Source organism: Dama dama, chromosome 16, assembly GCF_033118175.1.
Source record: "Dama dama isolate Ldn47 chromosome 16, ASM3311817v1, whole genome shotgun sequence".
Taxonomy (NCBI): domain Eukaryota; kingdom Metazoa; phylum Chordata; class Mammalia; order Artiodactyla; family Cervidae; genus Dama; species Dama dama.
In genome coordinates, this window is record NC_083696.1 from 26,474,677 (window position 1) to 26,497,660 (window position 22,984).

Genomic DNA, 22,984 nt, shown 5'->3' on the forward strand with positions numbered 1-22,984 from the left:
TTTTTACATTTATGAGCAGAAAGCAGGGCGGGCGCAAAATGGAAAAAAAAAAGTCACCTAACTTACTAAGATCCCCACTGACTCTGCCTCTCTCTGCACCGCAGAAAGGAAGTGGAAATTCCTTTCTTCTGAGTCTTGAGGCAGAAAGAGTTTCTCCTTCCTAAACACTGACGCTGTGGGAAAGTGTCACAGCAGTGATGCCAGCCTGAGCTTGGGGGCTGCCCGTGCAGCACCCATCTCCTGGCCTCTCCGCAGGGACGATGGCAACGAGGACTCTAGCCACTCTCTTGTTGCCAGTCCACAGTCTTTGAGGCCAGGGGAGGGAGGGCCTGGTCAAGGCTGAGGGGAGGGCAACGATGGTACTGATGCTGCTCTGAAGAAAACACAATGCCAGCAGCGTCCTTCTGGGGAAATTCGACCCTACTGTCATTTCTTAGTGGCTGGCGGTGCTGATCAGACCCACCCTCAGGCCTTACTTAACTGACAGGGCTCAAAACCACTCTGGCAGATGGCCATCTGAGTGCTGAGGCTAAGAAATAAGAGCTGAAACACAGAAGCACCGGAGTTAAAACAAGTAACTTCCCAGTGAGCTGATGGGAGGGATGGCTACATCTACCTTATCCACACACATGTATTTATTTTAAACGACCTTATCATTACTTAATGAACTTTGTTTTTCTGGGTTTAAAAAATGATTTTCAAGTCAATTAGTTTTAGAAATAGCAACTACTATTAATTCAATAGAGGAAAATTCTTAGAAACTGTCTAAATAAAGTGAATAAAATCTCAATTGCTGTGTGGATTCACTTTATTCAAAAAAAATTTTTTTTAATTTTAATTATTTTACATGGCACTTTATATTTCATTCCCTACATGTTAATTATACATATAACACTATCTAATATTTATGGGGCACTTAATAAATATGTATCAGATACCACACTAAGTATTTTTTCATATATTATTTCATTAGCATCTCAACAACTCTATGTGTGATACTTCTGTTAGAACTCCACTTCGGAGATGGAGAAACTGAGTCACAGAGAGCTCAAGGTCACAAAACTGATAACTGGTAGCACCAGAATCTGAACCCGTGATCACAGAAATGGCTATAATATTCACATTTTAACCTCATTCTCTTATACCACAGAAGATAAAATATTCACCATTATTCAAAGTTCCTCAACTAGAAAAATACTGACAAGATTTTCTGATCTTATAGGAAACACAAATATGGAACGTATCTCCAGCCAATTAGTTGAAGAACCAAATTCCAGTGAGGTTTACTTTGTCCAACTTCTAATTACTGGGCAATAGACTCTTACTTTGATTTGGCATATTTACCTATATGCACAACAATTCTTACAGGTATCACAGACATGCTGCACGTCCCTAATACTGTCTTTAAAGCTCTTCATTTTCCATCTTTTAATTCTGCACTTGGCATGTGAAACTGTTAAAAGAATTTAAGGCAATTATAGGGATGTCAAGAGCAAGGGAGAAAGAAACTGGATAAATATTAAAACTGTACAAAGATCTTTCTCTTCATCCTTTACCCACCCTCCTTCAAATACAGCATCAGTGCTGATTTTACCTTAGTCTTTATGTTTGTGCTGGTAACCTAGAAGAAGTGCCAAAAAAAAAAAAAATAACAGGGAAAAAGTGAGGGCTGTCAATCACTGAGCCACGCAGAACACTCAATTGTTCAGGGATGTGGCGGGAGGACAGAGAATGGACAAGATGAAACTCTTGCAAATTCATTTAAACCAACGGTTTCAACATCTTTTCCCAAACCTCCCATCAGAATAGCCATCAAGAGGGCAAACTGTCAAAATTAGGTCTTTTCTCTTCTCCTCTTTATTCTCAAAGCACATGATGGGCAAAAATGGGAGAAGAAAAACAGGATCTGGGCAATCCACAAACTGGATAATGGCCTCTAAAACAACAACAAAAATCAAGAGTTGACTATATCCTAAGCAGGAAAATGGTGTTTTATAGAAAAGCATTGTCACTGCTTTTGAAATAGCAAAACAACTTGAATGGTTAAGTGAAAAAGCAATTTTGAAATTTACTTTTCTATCACTGAATTTTGGGACTCTCAGTCTCTGCATAAGGATTTGTGTTCATTTAAATGATTAGTTCTCAATCTGATAACTGAGAGGATCACTGATCTTAAAAAACAAAGCAAAACAAAACACCCCAACTATTTCTCCCCCCAATGAATGCTGTTATTTTCCCTTTCAGCTCTTTCAGAATTTATGGTGCTCGTGAATGAAGCACTAATGATGCAGGCTGTCCTTGGTGAAAGGAACATAGACCTCCAGACCAGCAAGACCCAAAGGGATAGTGGTGGGCTTGAAGTAACTGCACATAAAATGGGTCTTTCTAAACACAGCTCTAGAAATGCCTGGCTTTAGATGAAGAATCAGGAGAAAATCATGAAAGCACTAAGACCTCAAAAGAACCAAAATGAAAGCTTAGAGTGTGACTGTCTTTCAAAAGTTATATCCTATGTGTTGATCCAAAAATGAAAAGGATATGGGAGAAGATGAACTTTGAGTAAAAGCAAGTTGATGGTGAATAAGGCTTGGTGGGCATACCTGATACCTGGCGGTCTGATTTTCAGAACTGGGATGTCAATACTGATGTAATAATCTAAATAAGAGAAACAGGAAGTAGAGGTAGAGGGATGGCACCACACTCTAGTAAAAGTATTTACAACACCCCTGAGCATAGTCTGCTGATGAAGATGGTGGTGATGGCACCACACTCTGGGATACAGGACGCAGAGCCTGCACTTAGTACCAGCCTCTCAGGGGACACCCGGCCAAACATTCTAGAACGAAAACTTAAATTCAAAACCATTAAAAAAAAAAAAATGTCTGTCTAACAGAAAAGTTTAAACTACAAAGTAAAGAATATAATTTGAGGTAGACTCTCCTAAGTTTGATTGTCTTTAGTTTAGCTTGTTTCAAAGTCATCAGAAGCCTAAGGCGATCACAAATGACATGGGCTCCACACAGTTGAGGGTCAACACTGGATTACTGAATTTAACTCCATAATTTAGGGGCAACCACAGATTTATTGCGCCCCAACAGTAGAATACTGAAAACCCATTAAATGAGCCTCAAACTGTTCTGCAGGGAAAGAACGCCTTCATAGAGAATGGTAAAAAGATCTAAAAGTGAAGGCGATTTTGTCAAAAGAGATTACTTGATTACAAATCAAATTTTGTAAAAAAAAAAAAAAACAAAAAACACAAACCACAACAAAAAAATCAAACCAATGGCAAAGAAAAAACCAAAACCCTGCACATTAAAAAGAAAAGGCGGATCCACTAATTTAGCTAACTCTGAAGTCTTAAACTTTCTAAAATTTAGTGTAGAAATTAGAAAGCAAGTACAGCCACATGGACACAGTGACTAATTAAAGTGCACTGAAAAGATAAGCACACCAAAAACTCAGGTGACAAAATGGACAAAACTAATACTGTCAAAACAATCAAAGGAAAAAAAGAATACTAGAAGGGAAAATTAAAAGGAATACGATGTTAAATGCTGACTAAAAGGGCACAGGAATGATGACATAACATTGTTCTTCAAGTGGTTTTTTAAAAGGGATTTATAATACCAGGAGGGCAACGACTTTTTTTTTTTTTTTAGAGAAAATGAATGTTGTATTTAGGAATAATAGAACGAAATAAGAAAAAGAATCCTGGCCAGATGTTAGTAAACTCTTAGGACTAAGCCCTCCCAGGGTTTGGGATCCCCACCTGAAATAAAAGGCAAGTTTACTTCCTGATGTGAAAAACAAGAATAAACATCCACTGGTAAACAAGGGAAAAATCTTTATCGCACAAAAGTAGACTTGACTGTTTCTATAACCGGGAAGGAAATTCCTTTTGCCCTGAAGGCTCTCAAGTTCACGTCATTAGTATTACTAGTTCAGTGCACTGAGTGGCTGCTCGATGAGCCATGGCTCCGAAACAAGACCTCCCAAAACAAAGAATGAGGTTTGCAGATTACCTTGAGCTCCTGCAGCTGATCAGGCTCATAGAGTTTGGGGGACAGCGCCTGAGCCAGGAAGGCATCCAGCTCCTGGCGACGCAGTATCCGTGCTCCAGGCCACTGCACCATATACCTACAGGGGGCGGAGAGAGAGGGTCTGGTGTCAGGATGGAGCAGTCACCAGTCACAAGCACAACCTGGTGTTCCGGTTCTAGGGAGAGTCAGGATGACGCAAACCAAGGAGGCCTAGACGGATTTCTTAACCAGCTTCTCTAGTTTCACTGGATGATGTCAGTTACAAATGGAAACCTAATCATTAGCTGGGCTGATCAGAATGTTTGATTCTAGAATAATTTAAAATAGCACGCTAAATAAGAACACACTGCAAACCAGCTGGTGATTTTTTTTTTTTTATACAACTTATATATTTTTCTGAGGGGTTTAAACTCTGAAAATATATGTTAAACACCAATTTATATGATTTATCTATTTTAATTCAACACAGGGTACCTGGGAGGCAGGCCCTAAGTCCAAATAAGCAAGATTTACCTCCTGATGAAGAGTTAGGTCTTGTGTAAACCACCTGCACGGAAGGGGCTCTGGTGGTGGCAGGTGAATGCCCTGCAGTGGAATAGGAAGTGATAGCAGGGACAATAAAGCTTCAGGCTTCAGAACTGGCACCTGAAGAACTAGTGCCTGCAATCCCTGGGGTCAGTGCAGACTTACTGGGGCCACCCTGGTGTGAGCACCTAAAGGGAAATCAATTTCTAAATCTTCAAACTTCCATTTGTACTATCTGCCTGAGAACAGCCAGGTGTCCACAGTCCCTTTTCTCTACGGATCACTTCCCCTTTACTCACCTTGCCGCTCAACACTGGCCCAGTGGCAACCTCCAGAGCACTAGGTAAAGGCACAACCCCAAACAGTATTTGGGTGTGAGAGAGTGAGGAGCTAGCCATTAAGAACTTCATCACAAGTCTCACTGCATATCCAATGGTTCCTAAGTCTACATTCAGCAAACTTGAAGGATGACCTAATCAACTTGCCAGCTGATCCCCCCAAATAACTCCTGGTGATCCCTATGTGATCTCTGGCAAATAGTTTAAAAGGAGTCTGGAGAACTGTGATATGCTTAACAAAGCTCTTTTCCAGGACTGTCTGCTGAGAAAGGTTTCTCAGTGCTTAAAATTTAAGTTGAGAAAAATTAGGATCAGAGTTAGTGCAGAGCCTTCTCTCATTTCAGTAATAATTAATATTCATCCACAGGAACGTAAACATAAAAGGGGAAGAAGGAAGTTCTATCCAAATGATTAAGAGGAGTATCTTCAGTAAAAATCCCAATAGAAAAACCAACGTGCTCGCTGGTGCCAGGCGCTAGTCTGAGTATTTACACACAACTGATTCCTTAAGTGGTCACAGCCACTCTGAGGCAGGAACCTTTACTGTCCCATTATAGAGATGGTGCAGTGGAGGCACAGAGCTTATGTACTTCATGGTCAAATCATGCAGTAGAAGCAGAAAGGAAATGCAACTTCAAGGTAAACAAGGTGGGTGTTAAATCTCTATGGTGTTTAGATTCGATCAGATATGCTTAGAAGTGTGATGTAAAAGTTTTATTTCATTAAACTGTCAACACTTACAAAGATAAAAATAATACCCTATGCAATTGGTTGAGTGCCAAACATCTTAAACAAAAGTTTCACTGAGTTTTAACCAGAGTTTGATGCAAGAAACAGCAAGTCTGAAGAAAGTCTATTTCTCTCTGAAAAAAATTATTGTGGAAAGATTGTCCTCAATATAAAATGTTCTTTGCCTAAGTATCCATATTATGGATCCCTTTTATTTCTTAAAAACTGTGGTAAAATACACATAACATCTGAGCAGCTAACACTTCAAAATACACATAACAAAAAATCTAGCATTTTAATCATTTTTAAATGGACAGTGCAACAGCATTAGATATATTCACTGCATTCCAACAGACATCCCCCACCATCCATCACTACAACTCTTTTCATCCTGCAAACACTAATTCCCCTCTTCATCCCCTAGCCCTAAAGCTAGATGCTTCTTTAAATATTATGATTCAGGAAAAGACTGTTTCATGGACAGGTTCTTTTTCTCAAGTTCTTTCCTGGTTTTCCTGGCAGCAAAGACGCTCAGCACTCAGTTTAGCTGTAATAGAAAGTCTTTTGGGTTAGTGGTGGTTTAGTCGCTAAGTTGTGTCCAACTCTTTGCGACCTCATGCACTGTAGCCCGCCAGGCTCCTCTGTCCATGGGATTTCCCAGGCAAGAATACTGAAGTGGGTTGCCATTTCCTTCTTCACAGAATCTCCCGAGCCAGGAGATCAAACCTGGGTCTCCTTCATGGCAGGCAGATTCCTTACCAACTTAGCTACGAGAGAATCCCAATACCTACCATTTCCTCCATCTGACTTTCTATTTACATTTGAACAAAGTTAACCTTTATCTCTTTTTCAATTCCAGTCCTCAGAAGGACCTTCTGTATATAGAAAGAGCATGATGTGTGTTCCTAAAGATATGCATATACACAGAGAGCCAGCTTAAACACCACAGAACGTGGACAGTCCCACAGGCCTGCAGTGAACTAAAGCTGACCCTCGGTGATCTCCTGTGTCCACGCTACCCTTATCTGTGCGCTCACAGTGTTTTCAATCTCTTTATGTTTCTGTTTGCTCCAGACACTCTTTTCCATGTCTTCCTCCTGGGCCAGGCTTTAAGTTTCCTACCACTGGAGCCTGAGGGTATCTGAGCTCACTGCTAGTCACCTCTCCTCTCACCGCGCTTTAGAAGCACGGAAGCGGGACTAGAAGCAGGTCTCCAAGTCGGTTGGTGGACAGAACCAACGTGGTCTGCCTCTGACTGGCACAGTTGGGCAGCTGAACCCTGGCTATGCTCCTGGGGGTGTTGCAACAAGCTGCACTTGTTTGGGGGGCTCAAACCCTCTATCTGCCTTACTGAATTCATTAAGTTCCTCCAGGACGTAACTCAGTTTGTCTTCTCAGAAGCTCTCTTGGATGAGGACCTTGTCTGTCTGGTCTCAGCTGTCCCCCAGGAAGACTGCTTTCTGTTTCATCCTGGACACGTGCTTCGCCCTCACACTGAACCTCTGCTCAGATGCTGGCCCCTCCTTGGCGACACTACGAGGATTCTAGAGATTTCGCTATCATTCTCTCCCTTTCTGATTGCTCTATTCATTTGTTCACTTATTTATGGCTATGCTGGGTCTTCACTGCTGCACACTGGCTTTCTCTGGTTGTGGCTCGCCAGCTTCTCACTGTGTCAGCGTCTCTCGTTGCGAGGTCCGGGCTCCAGGGTGTGTAGGCTTCAGAAGTGGTGGCACACAGGCTCAGCATTTGCTGTGAATGGGACTAGCTGCCCCAAGGCAGGCAGGATCCTCCCAGACCAGGAATGGAATCCGTGTCCCTTGCATGGGCAGGGAATTCTTAACCACTGGACCACCAGTGAAGTCCTGATTGCTCTTGCAATGTCACATTTGCAACATATGTAACATGTGGGTGCCGACATCACTAGTGAAAGCACAGAGAAGATCACCACCTCCTGGCTAGGTTATGCCTGCCCCAAAGGCAGAAGTGGAACCTCATCACAAAAGAACATCGGCAAATCTAGACTGAGGAAAAGTCTACCCAGAGATTGACCAACTGCACCCAGGGGCTGGCTGACTGTTTTGAAACACAATTTCCTGGAGCAGCCACAACCATTAGTTCACATGTTGTCTAATAGACACGATCTCCAGATCCTTGATCTACAAAACACACCAGTGTTTACTCTTCAGAAACATCTCTGCATCATCCCAAAGAAACCTGAGAAGCCTGGAGGAGACAAGGCACCTGAACACAAGAACAAGGCAAGATTTCGTTACTAATAAAGGATGTTACTGTGATAACAAGAAAAATCTGAGTATCTGTAGCTGAGATGTATCAGTATTTTTCTGATTTTGAGGATGTCCTTTCTTTTTTTTTTTAAAGGAAACAAAGAGATTAGGGATAAGGGGGGGTATCATACTCACAGCTTCCATTTAAGGGATTCCAGACAAACACCCAGGAGAGAAGAGGAGAAAGCCACTGCAGTAAAAATTTAATATGTGGGGAAACTGGGTGAAAAATAGCCACCAACTCTTTGTACTAATCTTGCAATTTCAAGTTTAAAATTATGTTAAAAAAAAAAAAGAAAAGATAAGATTAAGGAAGGGAAGAGCCTTTGGGATGACAGCCTGGCCTTGTGGCTGCTGACATTTGCCCAGCCCAGCCATCAAGGCCAAGGGTCACGCTGCATGACCTCCAACAGGGCCTCACCATATCAGGGACACGGAAGCTGCCCTTTGATGCCCCTCCCCCCAACCTCAGCAGACCGCTGTCACATAGCTGCAATTTCTCCAGAGAAAGACCACTGGGCCCATGGGCCCTAGACTATAGCCTGTCCTTGGCAAGCCCTTGGAGACACACACCAACCTTCTTACTCATTTGCACCTGCCCCTGCCTCCACCCCCATGCCCTTCATTCCACATTCTTAGCAGGCCATACCCATCAATCAAACAGGCCATGCAGGGTAAACTTTACCTGCTTGTCCCTGTGGCCCAAAACACTAGTGAAGGTAGAACAAATTCTCTTCACAGAGATGGACCAACCCATTTACTGATGTCCTGACCCGAAATCCTGAGACCTGTCCCACAAGCCACTCTCTCTCATCTCTTCCCAACCAGTCCCTCCTCAGGATCTGAAACTGTGAGTCTTACCAAGTGGGAAACTCCATGGCTTCAAGCCCACACTGCACACAACAGTCTCTGCACAACCAAGCAAGCTTTCTGGCTTCCACCCAAGTAGCAAGTATGAGGGAACCTGTGCTGCACTCACGGAAGCTTCTTGACACCCCAGAGATGAGCACGGGAGGAGGTTCAATCAAACTCAAGATTACTCATTGCATTTATTAACCTTTTCAAGTTCTAAAATGAGTATGTTTTTTATAAACAACCATAAAACAAACAAATGGGAACCAGGACAATCCTGAAATCATGACTTTCCAAAGGCCATCTGAACAGTGCCTAAAAGAAGCAGAGCTATTTCTGGAGTAATAGCCAAGAAGTCAGGAGGACTGAGCCAAAGAGTGGGGCCTGATCACTGTCCAGTCTGCACTTGCTAGGTATCCCAGTACCCCATGAGGTCCAGTGAATGAACAGACAAGACGTGGAGGGCACCACAATCCCAAGCATCATGAAATACTTTGAGCACTGTGCAAGCATCAACAGAGGCTGTCCCGCACTAACGCATGGCTGCTTCTGGCCAAGGGGCAACCAAACAAGCCTCAAGTGCCACACACATCGTTCTTACTCAGGGCCCAATGGGACCTTCAAGCCAGGCATAGAGTAGACAGTTAGCTGTCTACCCAACAGATTAAATGCCACACATCATTTTAAACTTGGAAGAGAGAAACACAAAGTAACCAAATTCACTACTGCTATTTGATCTTTGAGTAACCCAAAGTCTTAATGTTTTGGCTAATATAAAATGAATTCCATCAGAGGAAATCAGAAGAAGATTCTAAAACCAAAATGAAAAAATTAGTCTTTCCCACTAGGCCAATCCTCAATGGAGATAAAGATAAGAAACCTATATTCCATGCTATATTGCTGTTGTCGTTTAGTTGTTAAGTCATGTCTGACTTTTTTGCAACCCCATGGACCATATCCTGCCAGGCTCCTCTGTCCAGGGAATTTTCCAGGCAAGAATACTGGAGTGGATTGAGATTTCCGACTCCAAGGGATCCTCCTGACCCAGGGACTGAACCTGCATCTCCTGTGTCTTCTGCACTGGCAGGTGGATTCTTTACCACTGGCACCACCTGGGAAGCTCAACAGAGCTGCTGTTGCATTGGCCGGGAACTGAACCCAGGCCGCCCGCACAGCAGACGAGAATTCTACCACTGAATTACTCCAAAATCCAACAGTTTCCACCCAGGCGCTTGTGGCCCATTGGCTGATAAGAGTCTGGAAGAACACAGTGCACATATCTGGGTTTTTAACCTTTTCTCCAAGGCAGGAGTCAGCCCCTTAGAGACGGCAGGTTCCAGGGCAGGGCAGACACAGGATGAACCTGGGCATCCTATGGTGCCAGAAAGCAAGGACATGCTGGAGGGGAGTGGGGGGGGCCAAAGGACATAGGAGCCACTTAACAAGATCCCAAGGCCTGAGCTGGAACAAACTGAACAACCAAATAACAAGGTTCTATCAGAACCAGGACAAGACCCTAGAAAGAGAGATAACCGTAAGTCCATACTGATCTATATGATTAAATAAATGAAGGAGGAAGAAGAGACACATTTTACCAAAGAAAACTTACTAATATATAAACATATATTATAGTCCCAAAAGAGTCTTCAAAAGCTTTAACATTTAAAGGATAAACTATGTTTAAAATCATTATGATATCTACATAAAATACAGGTTTATCAAATGTTACCTATTCTATAAACACACTAAATAGCATCAGCTCAAACTCATGTTATATTTACATGGCCTATGTTTCTATAATATATGAAAATATTAGATGAGGACAAATTCAATTGACAACCTGATTCATCTGGAATAGCCCCAGGTGAATCTGGGGTACTGTACTGTAACTTCATACAGGACACTTCTTTGAGAGGCATTTGTACAAGCGCCTGCTGGAGAACATGCAGTGGCTGAAGGGGCGGCCAGCGGCACCTACCGTAGGACGCAGCACAGCACCGTGAGATGAGTGGGCACACTGGCTGGATTGAGCATGGCTGGTGTGTCTGACCTCATGCAGGCCAGGAAGGCCCTCATTCTGCGGTTCTTGTCCTCCACCGCCTTCCCCAGCCACAGTCTCTTCAGATTGGGGCAGGTCCATTCCCTGAAGGCAAGAGCTTCCACCAATTCCGGGGTTTGCGGCGATTTCCCTTTGTAAGCTGCCCACTCTTTAATGATCACTGGTGAAACTACAGAAAGGAAAATGAGAGAACCATTTATGCCCTATCTTAGCTACTTTAAGCCCCACAAAAACAGCTCTAGTAATTACAGTATGAAGATGTCACTTCTTGGGTAACAATGCATTCTCTCATTAGTAAGCCATCAGTCATCAATTCTCAACTCCAAAATATTTTGTTTTCTACTCTATGCACTTAAGTGACTCATTCAGAATTTCAGTCAGACCATCAATAAATTTTTTCTCAACCAAAGATTCCCACTAGTATGTATAAATCAAGGATGTTAGACAAAATTTGCTTTAATATTATAAATCCATTAATAGTTTTAGTAATAACAATGGGTACAACTTATACATATTTTGTGATCATCACAGAAATCATGGAAAATCCAATTTAGATAGCTGATCTTTTTCTCCATGTTTTTACTAATTAGATCTGAGAAATAATTTGCACTTGGTAGCCACTTTACTTAAGCATCTCCTACTGTAAAAAGTATAACTGTTAAACTCCATAAATAACTTTTTATCCACAGTAGTTTTACCACTATTAGCAGGAATTAATTCTGGAAATACAAACATGCACATTTCTCCACAAGATTCCCAAATAAATTAAGGGAAAAACGGTGATGGGGAAAGGAGAACAATGGAGATAAAGCACACTGCACAGACGTATGTTAAAACTTCTCCCCAAAGTGCACTGACAAACAGTCAGATGGTAAAACGTGGGTGTGCATTTTGTAACAAATAGCTTCCTTTGGTCAATAAACATGAGAGCTGAAGAAGGGCCACATGAAGACCCCCATCCTCCCCTCACAGGGCTGACAGCAGGTACAGAAGCCAGGATGGTGCTATGATTCTACTGCGATCTTGAACACGTCAATTCTATCCAAATAACCATACCCCCTTCCTGGGCTCATTTTCCTTAAAGTAACACCTGAGGCAAACTGAAGACTATGAAGAACCCAAATCCCGACAAAATTAAATGATTAACTGGCTCATCTCCAGCTCCACACCAAGTCTAGACAATCATCTCTTCCAATGTCATGAAGAATTTTAGGAGTTAGATACTTGGATAGGCACGATTGTTAGCAACAGGAAAAGCAAGCTATGCACAATCAACCTCAGTCAAGTCATGTGGGAGTATGCTGCAAAGGCGCGCCATGACCAGCCATTCTGCAGGGACCCCAACCCCCAGAAGTAGGCTGCTTGAGCAGGGGTGCAAAATCAAGACAGTTTCTGAAAATTCTTTTACAAAAAAGTAACTGTTTTGTCATTGAGGAAATCCCTTTAAATCACATTTGAGTATCTTAGTGTTTAAATGTTTAAAAAAATTCTAAACTTAGAAGGTTTAAAGTCCATTGAGTCAAAACAGAGAGACACATGTATAAATAAATACATGCATCTTTAAATTTATCTATATTTTAGGTGCCAGACACAAACTCGTGAGGTCCCTACTGTCCAGCAGACCCTGTCCTTGGACTCACAATCTAGCCGCCCACCCCCGTTCCTGCTGAACTCCAGCGCACACCGCTCCATAGATTGCCACCTGTATGCAGAGGGCAGGCGTCACCACCCAACACCCTCCTAGGTGCAGTACACCCCACCTCTCTTTGTTCCAACTACATTCACAGAGGCTGGCACACTGTCAGCCCCAAGAAAACAAGTGAAAGGAGGTTACAAGATAAGCCATTAACCAGTACACTGCATTTCCAGTCAGTCCACAAAGTTTATTTTCATGCCCCCCCCACAGTAAAAATGAATAAATCTATTTCTTCCATGTAGCATCTTCATTTTCGTGACAAAGATTTATTTAATGGAACTAATTATATTTTATCTTTGGCTGTTAATGTGGGTTAATAACCTAGTTATCTAAGGTCTCTCATGTTCTTCCCCCCAAATACACACACACACACGCACACACACACAGGCGTGCACACAAACAACACCTAAGCTTACTGCATCTTAAAAAACTCAGTTTATAATGCCAGGGTCTCCTTTGAGTTTTCTCAACAGAAGCATTCTTATTAAAACTATATTCATCTATTTATATCTTTCCCCTTTGTCATCTCTGCTCTTGTATCTCTTTAATAATTTTCAGCAATTGTTTTATTGTTTTCATTCTAGAAACAAATTTTTGGTGGAAGATTTTCATTCTCAAGGTCAAAAGGCTTAGACCTGTATATACGTTATGCTTCAAACCCTACACTAAAGTGAAGTGGAGGTCAGAGATGCCAACAGTCCCTTCACAAGTTCTCCTGAGTGTTCCCTGAAGCTGCCCTAAACAGCTGTTTACACCAGTTGGGGCTCCAAGTGTGCCTGAATTTACCTGGCCTGATGCTGTGTGATCACAGCCTATTCAGCCTGCAAAGGCTACAGATGAGCACACACCTGTGCCTGAGAACTGCCACCTAATACTCACCTGGCCATCCCTCCCACGTCCTGGTAAACGGACTTCCCCAGTACATGCAGGGGAGACTGTAGCTGTAAAGAAGTATTAGATATACTAGCTTCCTCTTATATTCTAAGCATTTTTGTTGCTATCTGCACTATTCATGACTAGAATGTTCAGGTCTAATTTGGGAAATACATGTTCTCAGAGAAAATAAATGTGCAGTAACAAAAAAGCTTTGTTCCAAAAGCAAAGATGCCCTGATTTGCTTTATTTTTTACATGTATCTGTTTTTAAACTGAATACTTGGAGATCTTTTGTGTACACCACCACTTTAGAGCTATGGAAACTTTGGCCAATCACCCAACAGATATTTATTGAGCATCTACTATGGAGTGGGTGAGGTTGGAAAAGTACCCAGGGCTCAGATGTCAACCACCATGTGCCTGTGTGAAAAATAAGGGTCTTCCTAAATTCTGAGGCTTGGGTCCCTCACTTCCCTTACCCCAGCACAGCCCTAGAACCAGGCACTAAAATAAGGGAGGCCAACAACTCACTCTGTCGCACAGTCCAGTTGAGGAAACGCAAAGACACCTTGCACCTCTGTTACGTGCTTACGACTATGTGAGCTTATGTTTATAGGCTCATAACATTAGATTAATTAAAGGTTAGTGTTTTATAAATGAATGAATTCCAAGGGACATCCCATTTTCAGGTAGACACACAGCAGCCTCTGTGTTGTAAGTTCATCCAGTGGGGTGGCTGATGCAAACAGGGTACCTTCTCTCCCTCTGGCCCTGCGCTTCTTCCCAAGTTGCTGCTGCCCACTGTTTTACTCCCTGAGCTCTCCTGAAGCTCACAGGAATAAGCCGATGCAAAGCAGCCAGCTAGTAGCACGTAATCTGGGATCTTATCATTTTTGCAAAAAAAAAAAAAAAGTTATACAGGGATTATCCAAGTGGTATGGGACAGTTGGATTATGGGAACACTCTGTGTGCAGACAAGAGCACTGGGGTATAAAACCCTCTCTGTGAAGGCACCAATTTAGAAAGACATGTTCATGCCTCCTTGTTAAAACAAGAATAAGAGAATTCCTGCTGCTGCTGCTGCTACTAAGTCACTTCAGTCATGTCCAACTCTGTGTGATCCCATAGATGGCAGCCCACCAGGCTCCCCCATCTCTGGGCTTCTCCAGGCAAGAACACTGGAGTGGGTTGCCATTTCCTTCTCCAATGTGTGAAAGTGAAAAGTGAAAGTGAAGTCACTCAGTCGTGTCCGACTCTTAGCGACCCCATGGACCGCAGCCTACCAGGCTCCTCTATCCATGGGATTTTCCAGGCAAGAGTACTGGAGTGGGGTGCCATTGCCTTCTCCGAATCCCAGAGGTCAGCTAATCTAGCTACTGTACATGAATAAATCTTCGTGTATCACAATCAATAAAGATTTGTTTTGTCTTTTCTACTGACAGGAAAAACTCAGGATTTCAAGTGGACTACCTTGAAAAATCTGAACATCAGGTTGTCTTCCCTACCTGAAACTAAACTGAATTTTTACACTGGCAAAAAGCAACTCCAGGGTACCAGTTTTCTGTTACTACCAGCGGCTATATTTGTAACACAGTTTCTTTACTGGAAGCACCTCTTCAAAATACAATTTCAAGACATAAAACACTGCTGAAGACTTAAGCTGTTAGTAAAAACCCAATGTTTACCATCAGTTGTTAATCTTCTATTTTCACATTCATACATATGACAACCAGCTATCTCAGGAATCGGTTATAATACTGATTTTGGGATCCATCCCAGGCCAGGAATAATGAACATGTTTCATTTTGTGAGCCTACTTCAACTGACCGGTAGTGGCTGCCTACAGTGCCATACAATGAATTATGTCTCTAAGCTCATTCCAGAGCACCATGAGTGGTGAGATTTATAGCACGCACACAATATGGTTAGAAGATAAGGGAAAAGGTGGGTACAAACAACCTCCAAGGCTAGCGCCAACTGGACCTTTGGTCTGGGTCTGTGCAGTGTGTATTTGGGGAGAAGCCACTGTTTTACTCCCTGAGCTCCTCTGGAGTTAGAGGAAAACACACACACACAATAAATAAAAACAAAACTCCAACTCCTTCATGTCAGAGTTTTATCAGAAACGGGAAAACGGGCACAACGACAGCTGGTCTATCCTTCTTATGGGAAAACTGCCGGTTAACTTCCAAGCACCTCTGTGTGCAGGCTGGGTGTCCAACTAGCCCCTCGTTTCCTCATGCTGACACGTGTGAGTACCCTCCATGATTCTGCAAAGTAAAAGGCTATGAATTTTCTCCTTAAACTTTTTACATCTGAGGCTGGGAGTATCTTACAGTTCACAAACATATACATGCTCAGTAGGCCACAGGGCAGGGAGAACACAGTGTTACATGGTGTTACAGGCACTTGCTAACACTATTCCTAGACTTCAGTTTCCCCATTTACGTCATTCCTACTGTATTAGAAACTCCAAAGTTCAAGGACACAAACATTAATTCAAAAGAGTACCATCAAACAATTCCTGTCAGACAACACTGCTCTTCCCACAGATGTCTCTCGAGCTCAGCCACTCAAAGTTCTGCGAGGGAAAAGCAGTTTGCTAATGCTACTCCTGAAAAGCTTTGAGGAATAAAAAAATTCAGATTAATATACAAACAGCCTTCACAGAATCGTAAGAAAAATGTTTATGACAACCAATTTTCACACATATGAAAACAATACACTAATTAATATTGGTAATGTTAAAGTATTGTTTTATAATGTGATTCACAATGAACAAATTTATTTTCAATCAGCAATCCCAATGACTTGGCACTAACAAAATTTCTAAAGCAAACTGGATCAGTGGTGGTGGGAAGAATCAATGTGTTCCTTTTGGCTTTTCTTGACAGTTTAGAAAGAAGAGAGTAAATACGGGGAAATACAAATGTAGTATTGTGTGATTAGTCACTCAGTTATGTTTGTTTCTTTGCAATCCATTGAATTGTATCCGCCAGGCTCCCCTGTCCATGGGATTTTTCAGGCAAGAATACTGGAGTGGTTGCCATTTCCTTCTCCAAGGGATCTTCCTCACCCAGGGATCAAACCAGCATCTCCTGTCTCTTGCAGGCAGATTCTTTACCTGCTGAGCGATCGGGGAAGCCCTAAACATAGTACGAGTATAGTAAATATAAGCATAGTGTATAAACTTGCTATTTGAGGTGGGGGGGCAACACCATATTGTTTGTGGGATCTTAGTTCCCGGGCTAGGGGTCAAACCCTTGCCCCCTGCAGTGGAGATCTAACCATTGGACTGCCAAGGAACTCCCAAGCCTGTTTTTCCTCTTCAACTATAGCTGAGGTGACTCATCATCCCGCAGTCTTTGTCATACCAGATCCCTTTCTTCTGGTCCTTCCCACTCATCACTGGGGAGTACCTGGGTGGCTGAGGAGCATCCCCAGGGAGAAGAAGAGTCACTACGGTACTAAAGGTCAGAGCTGCTTCCAAGGCAGAAGTGCCTGTGAGGAGCAGCCACGTCACCTGGATCTCACGCATACAGGTCTGGAGGCCAGGGCCAGCTCAGACCAGGTGCCTGGCTCCAGGCCCGGCCCCTATTGCAGCAGCTGCAGAGATAGCTAGCTCCCTGGGCCCATCTCTCCCCAGAGCAACTGCCACCATCACCCGTATGGGTGAGACTGTGCTGGGTCAACAGTCTGCTCCTTGACCCACTGGTAGGACCGCGAATTCCACAACAGTGACTTCAGTAGCATTCTCCCACAATAAACAAGTATTCTTATTACTCTCCTAAAAGCAAAATGATAGAACCTGGAAATGGACAGGGAAGAACAGAAAAATAAACTGCCAGCATGTAATTCAATATGATTTTCAAAGGCTGAAATTTTTTTTTCCCCTTATGTTTGTATTTCTTCTAAATTATTTTTGGAATTGTCAAATGACGATGAATAAGCTGAATGTTTCATATCATCTAATCTTAATTTTTTAATAACTTATTCTTCAACAAGAGGAAAATTGCTTTACAATGTTGTGTTGCTTTCTGCCATACAACAACGCAGCTCAGTCATAACTGTACACATATCACCTCCCACCTGAGCCCTCCTTCCCTCCCCTCACCCCACCATTCTAGGTCACTGCAGAGAGCCAGGCTGGGCTCCCTGGTTACACAGCAACGTCTCACCACCTATCTGTTTTACACATGATAGAGTATATATATGTCGAGGCTACTTTCTCCATTCATCCCACTCTCTCCCTTTCCCACTGTGTCCACAAGTCCATTTTCTCTAGATGGCTGTGATTTTTTAAGGATTTGACTGCAGATATCCTACTTTAGCCATGTTTTAAAAAATGAAACTTTGGTAAGTCATATGAATATTCATTGTAGATTATGAACATTTTAATCATATGACTTAATCAAGAGAAATAATTCCAAATGGATACATGTCATCTAATGGGAGCTAAGTATTTTTGAACAACCCTACAGGCTTCAATATGCCTGTTGACTAGTTCTGACAACAAACCCCTCCTGAGAAAATTCTTGATTGCCACAGTGACCACACCAAGAACATGCACAGCATTTTGAAACCATGTTAGATCAAAACCCTCACATTCAGAAGTAGCTACATCACCCACATGAGTAGGAGGGTTTACCTGGAACCCACACAGCTCAGATTTGGCTACCAAAGTGGAAGGCAAAGGCAGCAGGCACGTGGAGAACAAATTTGTCCCAAGGACCTTACGGTGCACTTTCATGTGCAAAGTGCCACTGATTTTAAAATTTCATCTACATATGGTCTATGAATAAGTGTAGGTAAAACAAGATTTCAAATATTATCAACCAAGAACTCCTGAGAAACTGCGCAAGGTTAGTCTCTCTGGCATGATCAGACATTGTTATTTTCCCATCTCATCCAGGTCATAAAGAAGCTACAATATTTTCTCCATAAAATAGTCACTTAGTAGATGTTTCAGGTGTGGAAACCTAAACCAGTGGCATTGTAAGAGTCAGTGTTTTCCACTGGCCCAAAGTAACAGAGCAACGACAAATGACTGTGTGCCATCCTTGAAAAGAAGTCAGTGGAGTGGGGAGGGGAGCAGAGGCAGGAGGAAAGGAAACAGACATGCCTGCCAAATTCTCTTTGAAGTTACGGCTTTCTCCCACTCACCGACCCTTCCCCCATCCACCTCACACTGGGACACTTTCCTCCTTTCTTTTGTATTCCCTGTGCCTCCCAGCCTCCAAATGAGGTCAAGAGACCTCCATCCAGAGCCTCTAAGAGCTCATTTGAGTCACCTCAGACTTTTCCACCCTTCTCCTTCCCTTGATCATGCCATTCCCCATGCCCTCCAGCCCTAGCCAGAACTGACCTGCCATAGGCAGGCCGACCTAGTCATTTCTCTGTGAGAGCTGCATTGGGCCCTGTGGTGTGGTTTGTACATTCAGCTCTTCTACCACAGTTTGCATCCCTCTTGCTTATGTTTAGAGGATGCTAATCTATTTAGTCAATACTCTCCCCTGGCTTCTGCTTCCCCTATTGTCTAAAAGGCCAGCCTCTCCCAGGCCAGTAAGACACCTGTATCAACTAGGTACAAATCCAATGACGAGGGAGTGGGGCACGCAAGGTGCTGCCAGCTGTGTGTTTCACAGTGTTTTAAAGTCACAGACCGGCAGCAGGGCAGAAGAGACCAAGACTCTTACTTCCCAAGAGCACCCGGCACCTGCAGCTCACCTGTGACAGAGAACTCCCTGAAACAGATGAGGGATGCACAGCGCCCACTGCTGAGGACATGAACAGAGCACACGAGCCATATGCAGGCTGCTCTATGAAGCTATGGACACTGCTAAGGGGAGCCCAACCTGGGATATACTTGAGGGTATTCAGGTTTTGATCACTGAAAACTCTTGAGGATTTTCTGTGTAAAGATAACTGTGTTTCTGGAACACACAAGCAATGAAGAACAGCCTTTCACCATGAAAGCCAATATGGTGCTATGCAGCTGAGGACACAGCAGGAAGTAGGGCCGCATGGGATGCGGCATTCCAGGCCCAACAGAGACCCAAGAGGCTACAGGGACTAAGATGCTCAGGGCTGGTGGTGAACTGGAGGTCACAGCTGTGGGGCCAGGGTGGCCTGGGTGGGCCAGCACAGAAAACTGGCCAATCCTGTGCAAAGTTAAAAAGGTCTTCCTTTCTGAGCAAATAAGTCACACAGTGGGAGAAAGGGATAAGAATTTGTATACCTGGAATGTACTGGGCCTTTGAGAAGTGTCCACTGACACACGTGGTGTTTCACATGATGCCTCCGGCCTGATCAAGGTGGTAGAAACATCAGCTAGAGGAGGCCCTGTGCAGCCGGCATCACCTTCTCCAGCTACAGTCACACAAATAGCTCTGCAGCCACACTAGGTATGACTATCTTCAAGTAAGGGAAGTGACAGATGGCTTCATCTTAAAGGCTTACAGAATCACAATTTTGTCACAGTAATAGAAACAGAAAACTTAAGAATCTATAGAACTGTGTGTTTAGATAAAATTGCTAGAACCTCTCCAGTTTTGAGTTCCAAAGGTAAGATCTACTCTCATACTTGTCCTTGAGCTCAGCTTCACCCATGTCACCAGGCCTGCAGTGACCTGCCATTCAAGCAGGTAATCTGTCACTAAATATCCTCAGTTTAGAGGATGACTTAGTAATCTACAATTTCCACACTTCATAATGCTCTTAGATTGCACATTTTGGGAAACATTTCTGTATTTCCTACTAAATATACAGTGACTTTTATATTCCCTACATTAGTAGATAAAATTACCTAGAACAGAAAGGCATGATTTTCTCCTCCAAAATTACATTGGCCCGCTGAAGATGGAAATACTTTGACCTCAACTTTTGCCCAAATTTCGAACAACAGTTTCCGTCTTCCCGCTTCCCCCTCCATCCCCAGAATGGATCAGCTGGAGGCCTCTGAGGGAAATCGTTACAAGTCCCCTCTTGGCTTCAGGGATGTGATCAGCAACTGCACAGAAGCAGCCCAGTGGGCAGCCTGTGGGACCTCCCCAGGAACACTGATTTCTGCAAAGAGGGAACCAACTACATCTCGTGGACACCACAGCAGAAACTGCTGTCAGTCTGCCCAGGACACGTTAGCCACGAGGATGGCGACCGTCAGGACTGTTTCCAGATCAACGTTCAGTTTGAAGTGTAAACCTGTTGTTTTATCATTTTACTGAATAAACACCACTGCTTGGATGTTACTGAGGGAAACAACCTGTGGCTTGTCCTCCTTTCGTAAGAGCCCCGATGGAGCCCATCTCCTTTATGTGGGGACTCTCAGGGTGAACTCAGTCATGATTCTTCTAAGGCTTTAAAAATGCACAAGAGATTACGAGGTACCGAGGAAAACAAACAATGGATTTTACAGTACATACATTCTGGTGGAAGTCTGTTCTTTCTAAAAGCAAGTCTCTCAGTTTTCTTTCTGCTTTCTGCCAAGCTAAACAGGACTCCGTAAACATACTGACGAACTGGCCTATAGAGCAGGGCGGCGGGAGGCAGGTCTTTGCTGGCTTCATCTTCAATAGAAACAGCAATTTTGATTTCACCCTTTGCATGGAAGAAAGCAGAATAATATTGCACATTTTTCATGTTGAATTTACAATAAACTCACAGAAATATACTGTATTATCTCCAGTTAACGAAATTGCAATTCTATTCCAAATCAATTGCTTAACAAGTTGCCTATATCAAGATGTTTAGGGAGAGTTCATTCAGCAGGTTTAGTCAAAATATATGCTCAAAGAGTCAAAATAAAACCTACATTGTTTTATTTTTAACCTGGAACAACAACAAGAACAAAAACCATGTAAATGCTTCCAAAGTCTTCAAAAAAAATCTAGATAGGTAACACCAGACAACAAATAGAATAGAAAATGCTGAGAACTGTCAAATTTTATGTCAAGATGGTCATATGTAATGTAATTCATAATTTTCAATGACCTATATGAAATCCAAGAAAAGAGCACCCTAAAAATAAAATGGTCACAAATTTTCTTTACCAAGCTCTTTCATAAAAAACTATCATGTACAAAAAACCTACCTAAGAGAACTCTTTTAAGTGGTATTTGTTTTTAAAGTATTCAGCATGTATCAGGCCTCTGCCCCAGTGCATCACATAACTCAACAGACGAATCCCACTGAATGAGACAGCCACCAGGGGCTGGACATGAAGGAAGCCCTGTTCTGTTCATCCCACCCCGACTCCTCTTTGCCAACATAGCAGGGGCTTCCTTGTGGCTCCAGGAGACAAATGACTCTGTGACCACCTGCACCTGAGATCAGTCCAAAAGCTCTGTGGTCCTGTCCTAAATATTTTATGCTATCAAGGTACATCTCAAGAGACTTCACAAGGAATTTAATTATGCATATTCTTAATATATTTATGACCCCAATGTCTAGTAAATTTATTGATATGTACTCTTTTAATCATGTCATAAAATTCATTCTTTCTTTCACATAAATTTAATTTAGAATTGATCTTTTCCCTTATCAGAACCTTCATACTCATTAATCTAATAGCTACAGATGTGGTCAACACTCATCTAGTGAGTATTTACTCTCCCAAAATTATGAGGCTTTGACGATTCTCTACATTCTCACTTCAAGCTTGAATTCACAGCAAATGTCTCAGCCTGGAAAATTTAACACCAGAGCCACTCAGCTTGCAGGACAGCACACATTTCAGTCTAAACTTTCCCCAAATATACTGAAAAATTTTAGGTGACACCTTAAAATCTGAAGATAGTCAAGTTCACTTTTCTCAACCACAGTCATTTCATCAGTATTTGCCCTTGAAATCAGTGAGTACTGAAGAGGAGGACAGGCAGTTTTGCATCACTCAGACTGATTTAACCAAAAGTCCCTGAGTCAGACCCCACGAGCATGGCAGGCAAAAACGGCAGGGAGTCCAGGGACCTTGTACCCCAACAACCCCAGAGTGAAAGGGCACAGCCTTCCCAACGCTTGATCCCTTTAAACTTAGCAAAATCCTTTTCCCGCAACAGTAACCCTCACTTACCCTTATAATCTATGTTGGACCTGAAAGATAAAATTTTTACTTTATAACCATAATGTGAGAAGTGATACCACACATGCATACCCATATCAAATAACAGATGAGACTTGGAGGCAAGACAATTCAAAAATACATTAAAGGACCCAAATAATAGCACTGGTCTTCCTGTCCTTTATTTTATAAAATATAAAATTAAGCAGTTCAAATTAGTCAATTAACGGTTAAAAGTGCAGCTCAAGAGTGCTGTGGAATGGAAGTCACTTGTAATTACTGACTCCATTCTATAAACCATACATGGACTGTATAAAATAAGAAAAAAGTTTGATTATATATGGTGGTACATATACAGATGAAAACATAATAAAATACATATAGTAACGAACCAATTTTACACGAGATATCTGGTCACCAAGTTAAATTGTGGATCTATGATTATAAACATAAATATGACAAGTCACTGAGGAAATTTAAATAAACACAGATCTGTTCAAAACACCAAGATTCAGAAACAATTA

General features: G+C 42.5%; 1 protein-coding gene across 2 annotated transcripts in view; it reads right to left on the reverse strand.

Annotated features, from left to right (window-relative positions):
- Window positions 1-22,984, reverse strand: part of FAM120A (family with sequence similarity 120 member A) — a 115,550-nt gene that overhangs the window by 14,982 nt on the left and 77,584 nt on the right. The window contains exons 10-13 of one of the 2 annotated variants that reach the window (XM_061163606.1): window positions 20,827-21,001; window positions 10,754-11,003; window positions 4,026-4,140; window positions 2,601-2,655 (exon numbers count right to left, since the gene is read on the reverse strand). In XM_061163606.1, coding sequence (XP_061019589.1) covers window positions 2,623-2,655; window positions 4,026-4,140; window positions 10,754-11,003; window positions 20,827-21,001 — 573 coding nt within the window. In that variant the 3' untranslated portion in view covers window positions 2,601-2,622. The remainder of the gene's footprint in view (window positions 1-2,600; window positions 2,656-4,025; window positions 4,141-10,753; window positions 11,004-20,826; window positions 21,002-22,984) is intronic. The other variant, XM_061163605.1, reaches the window with a different exon arrangement.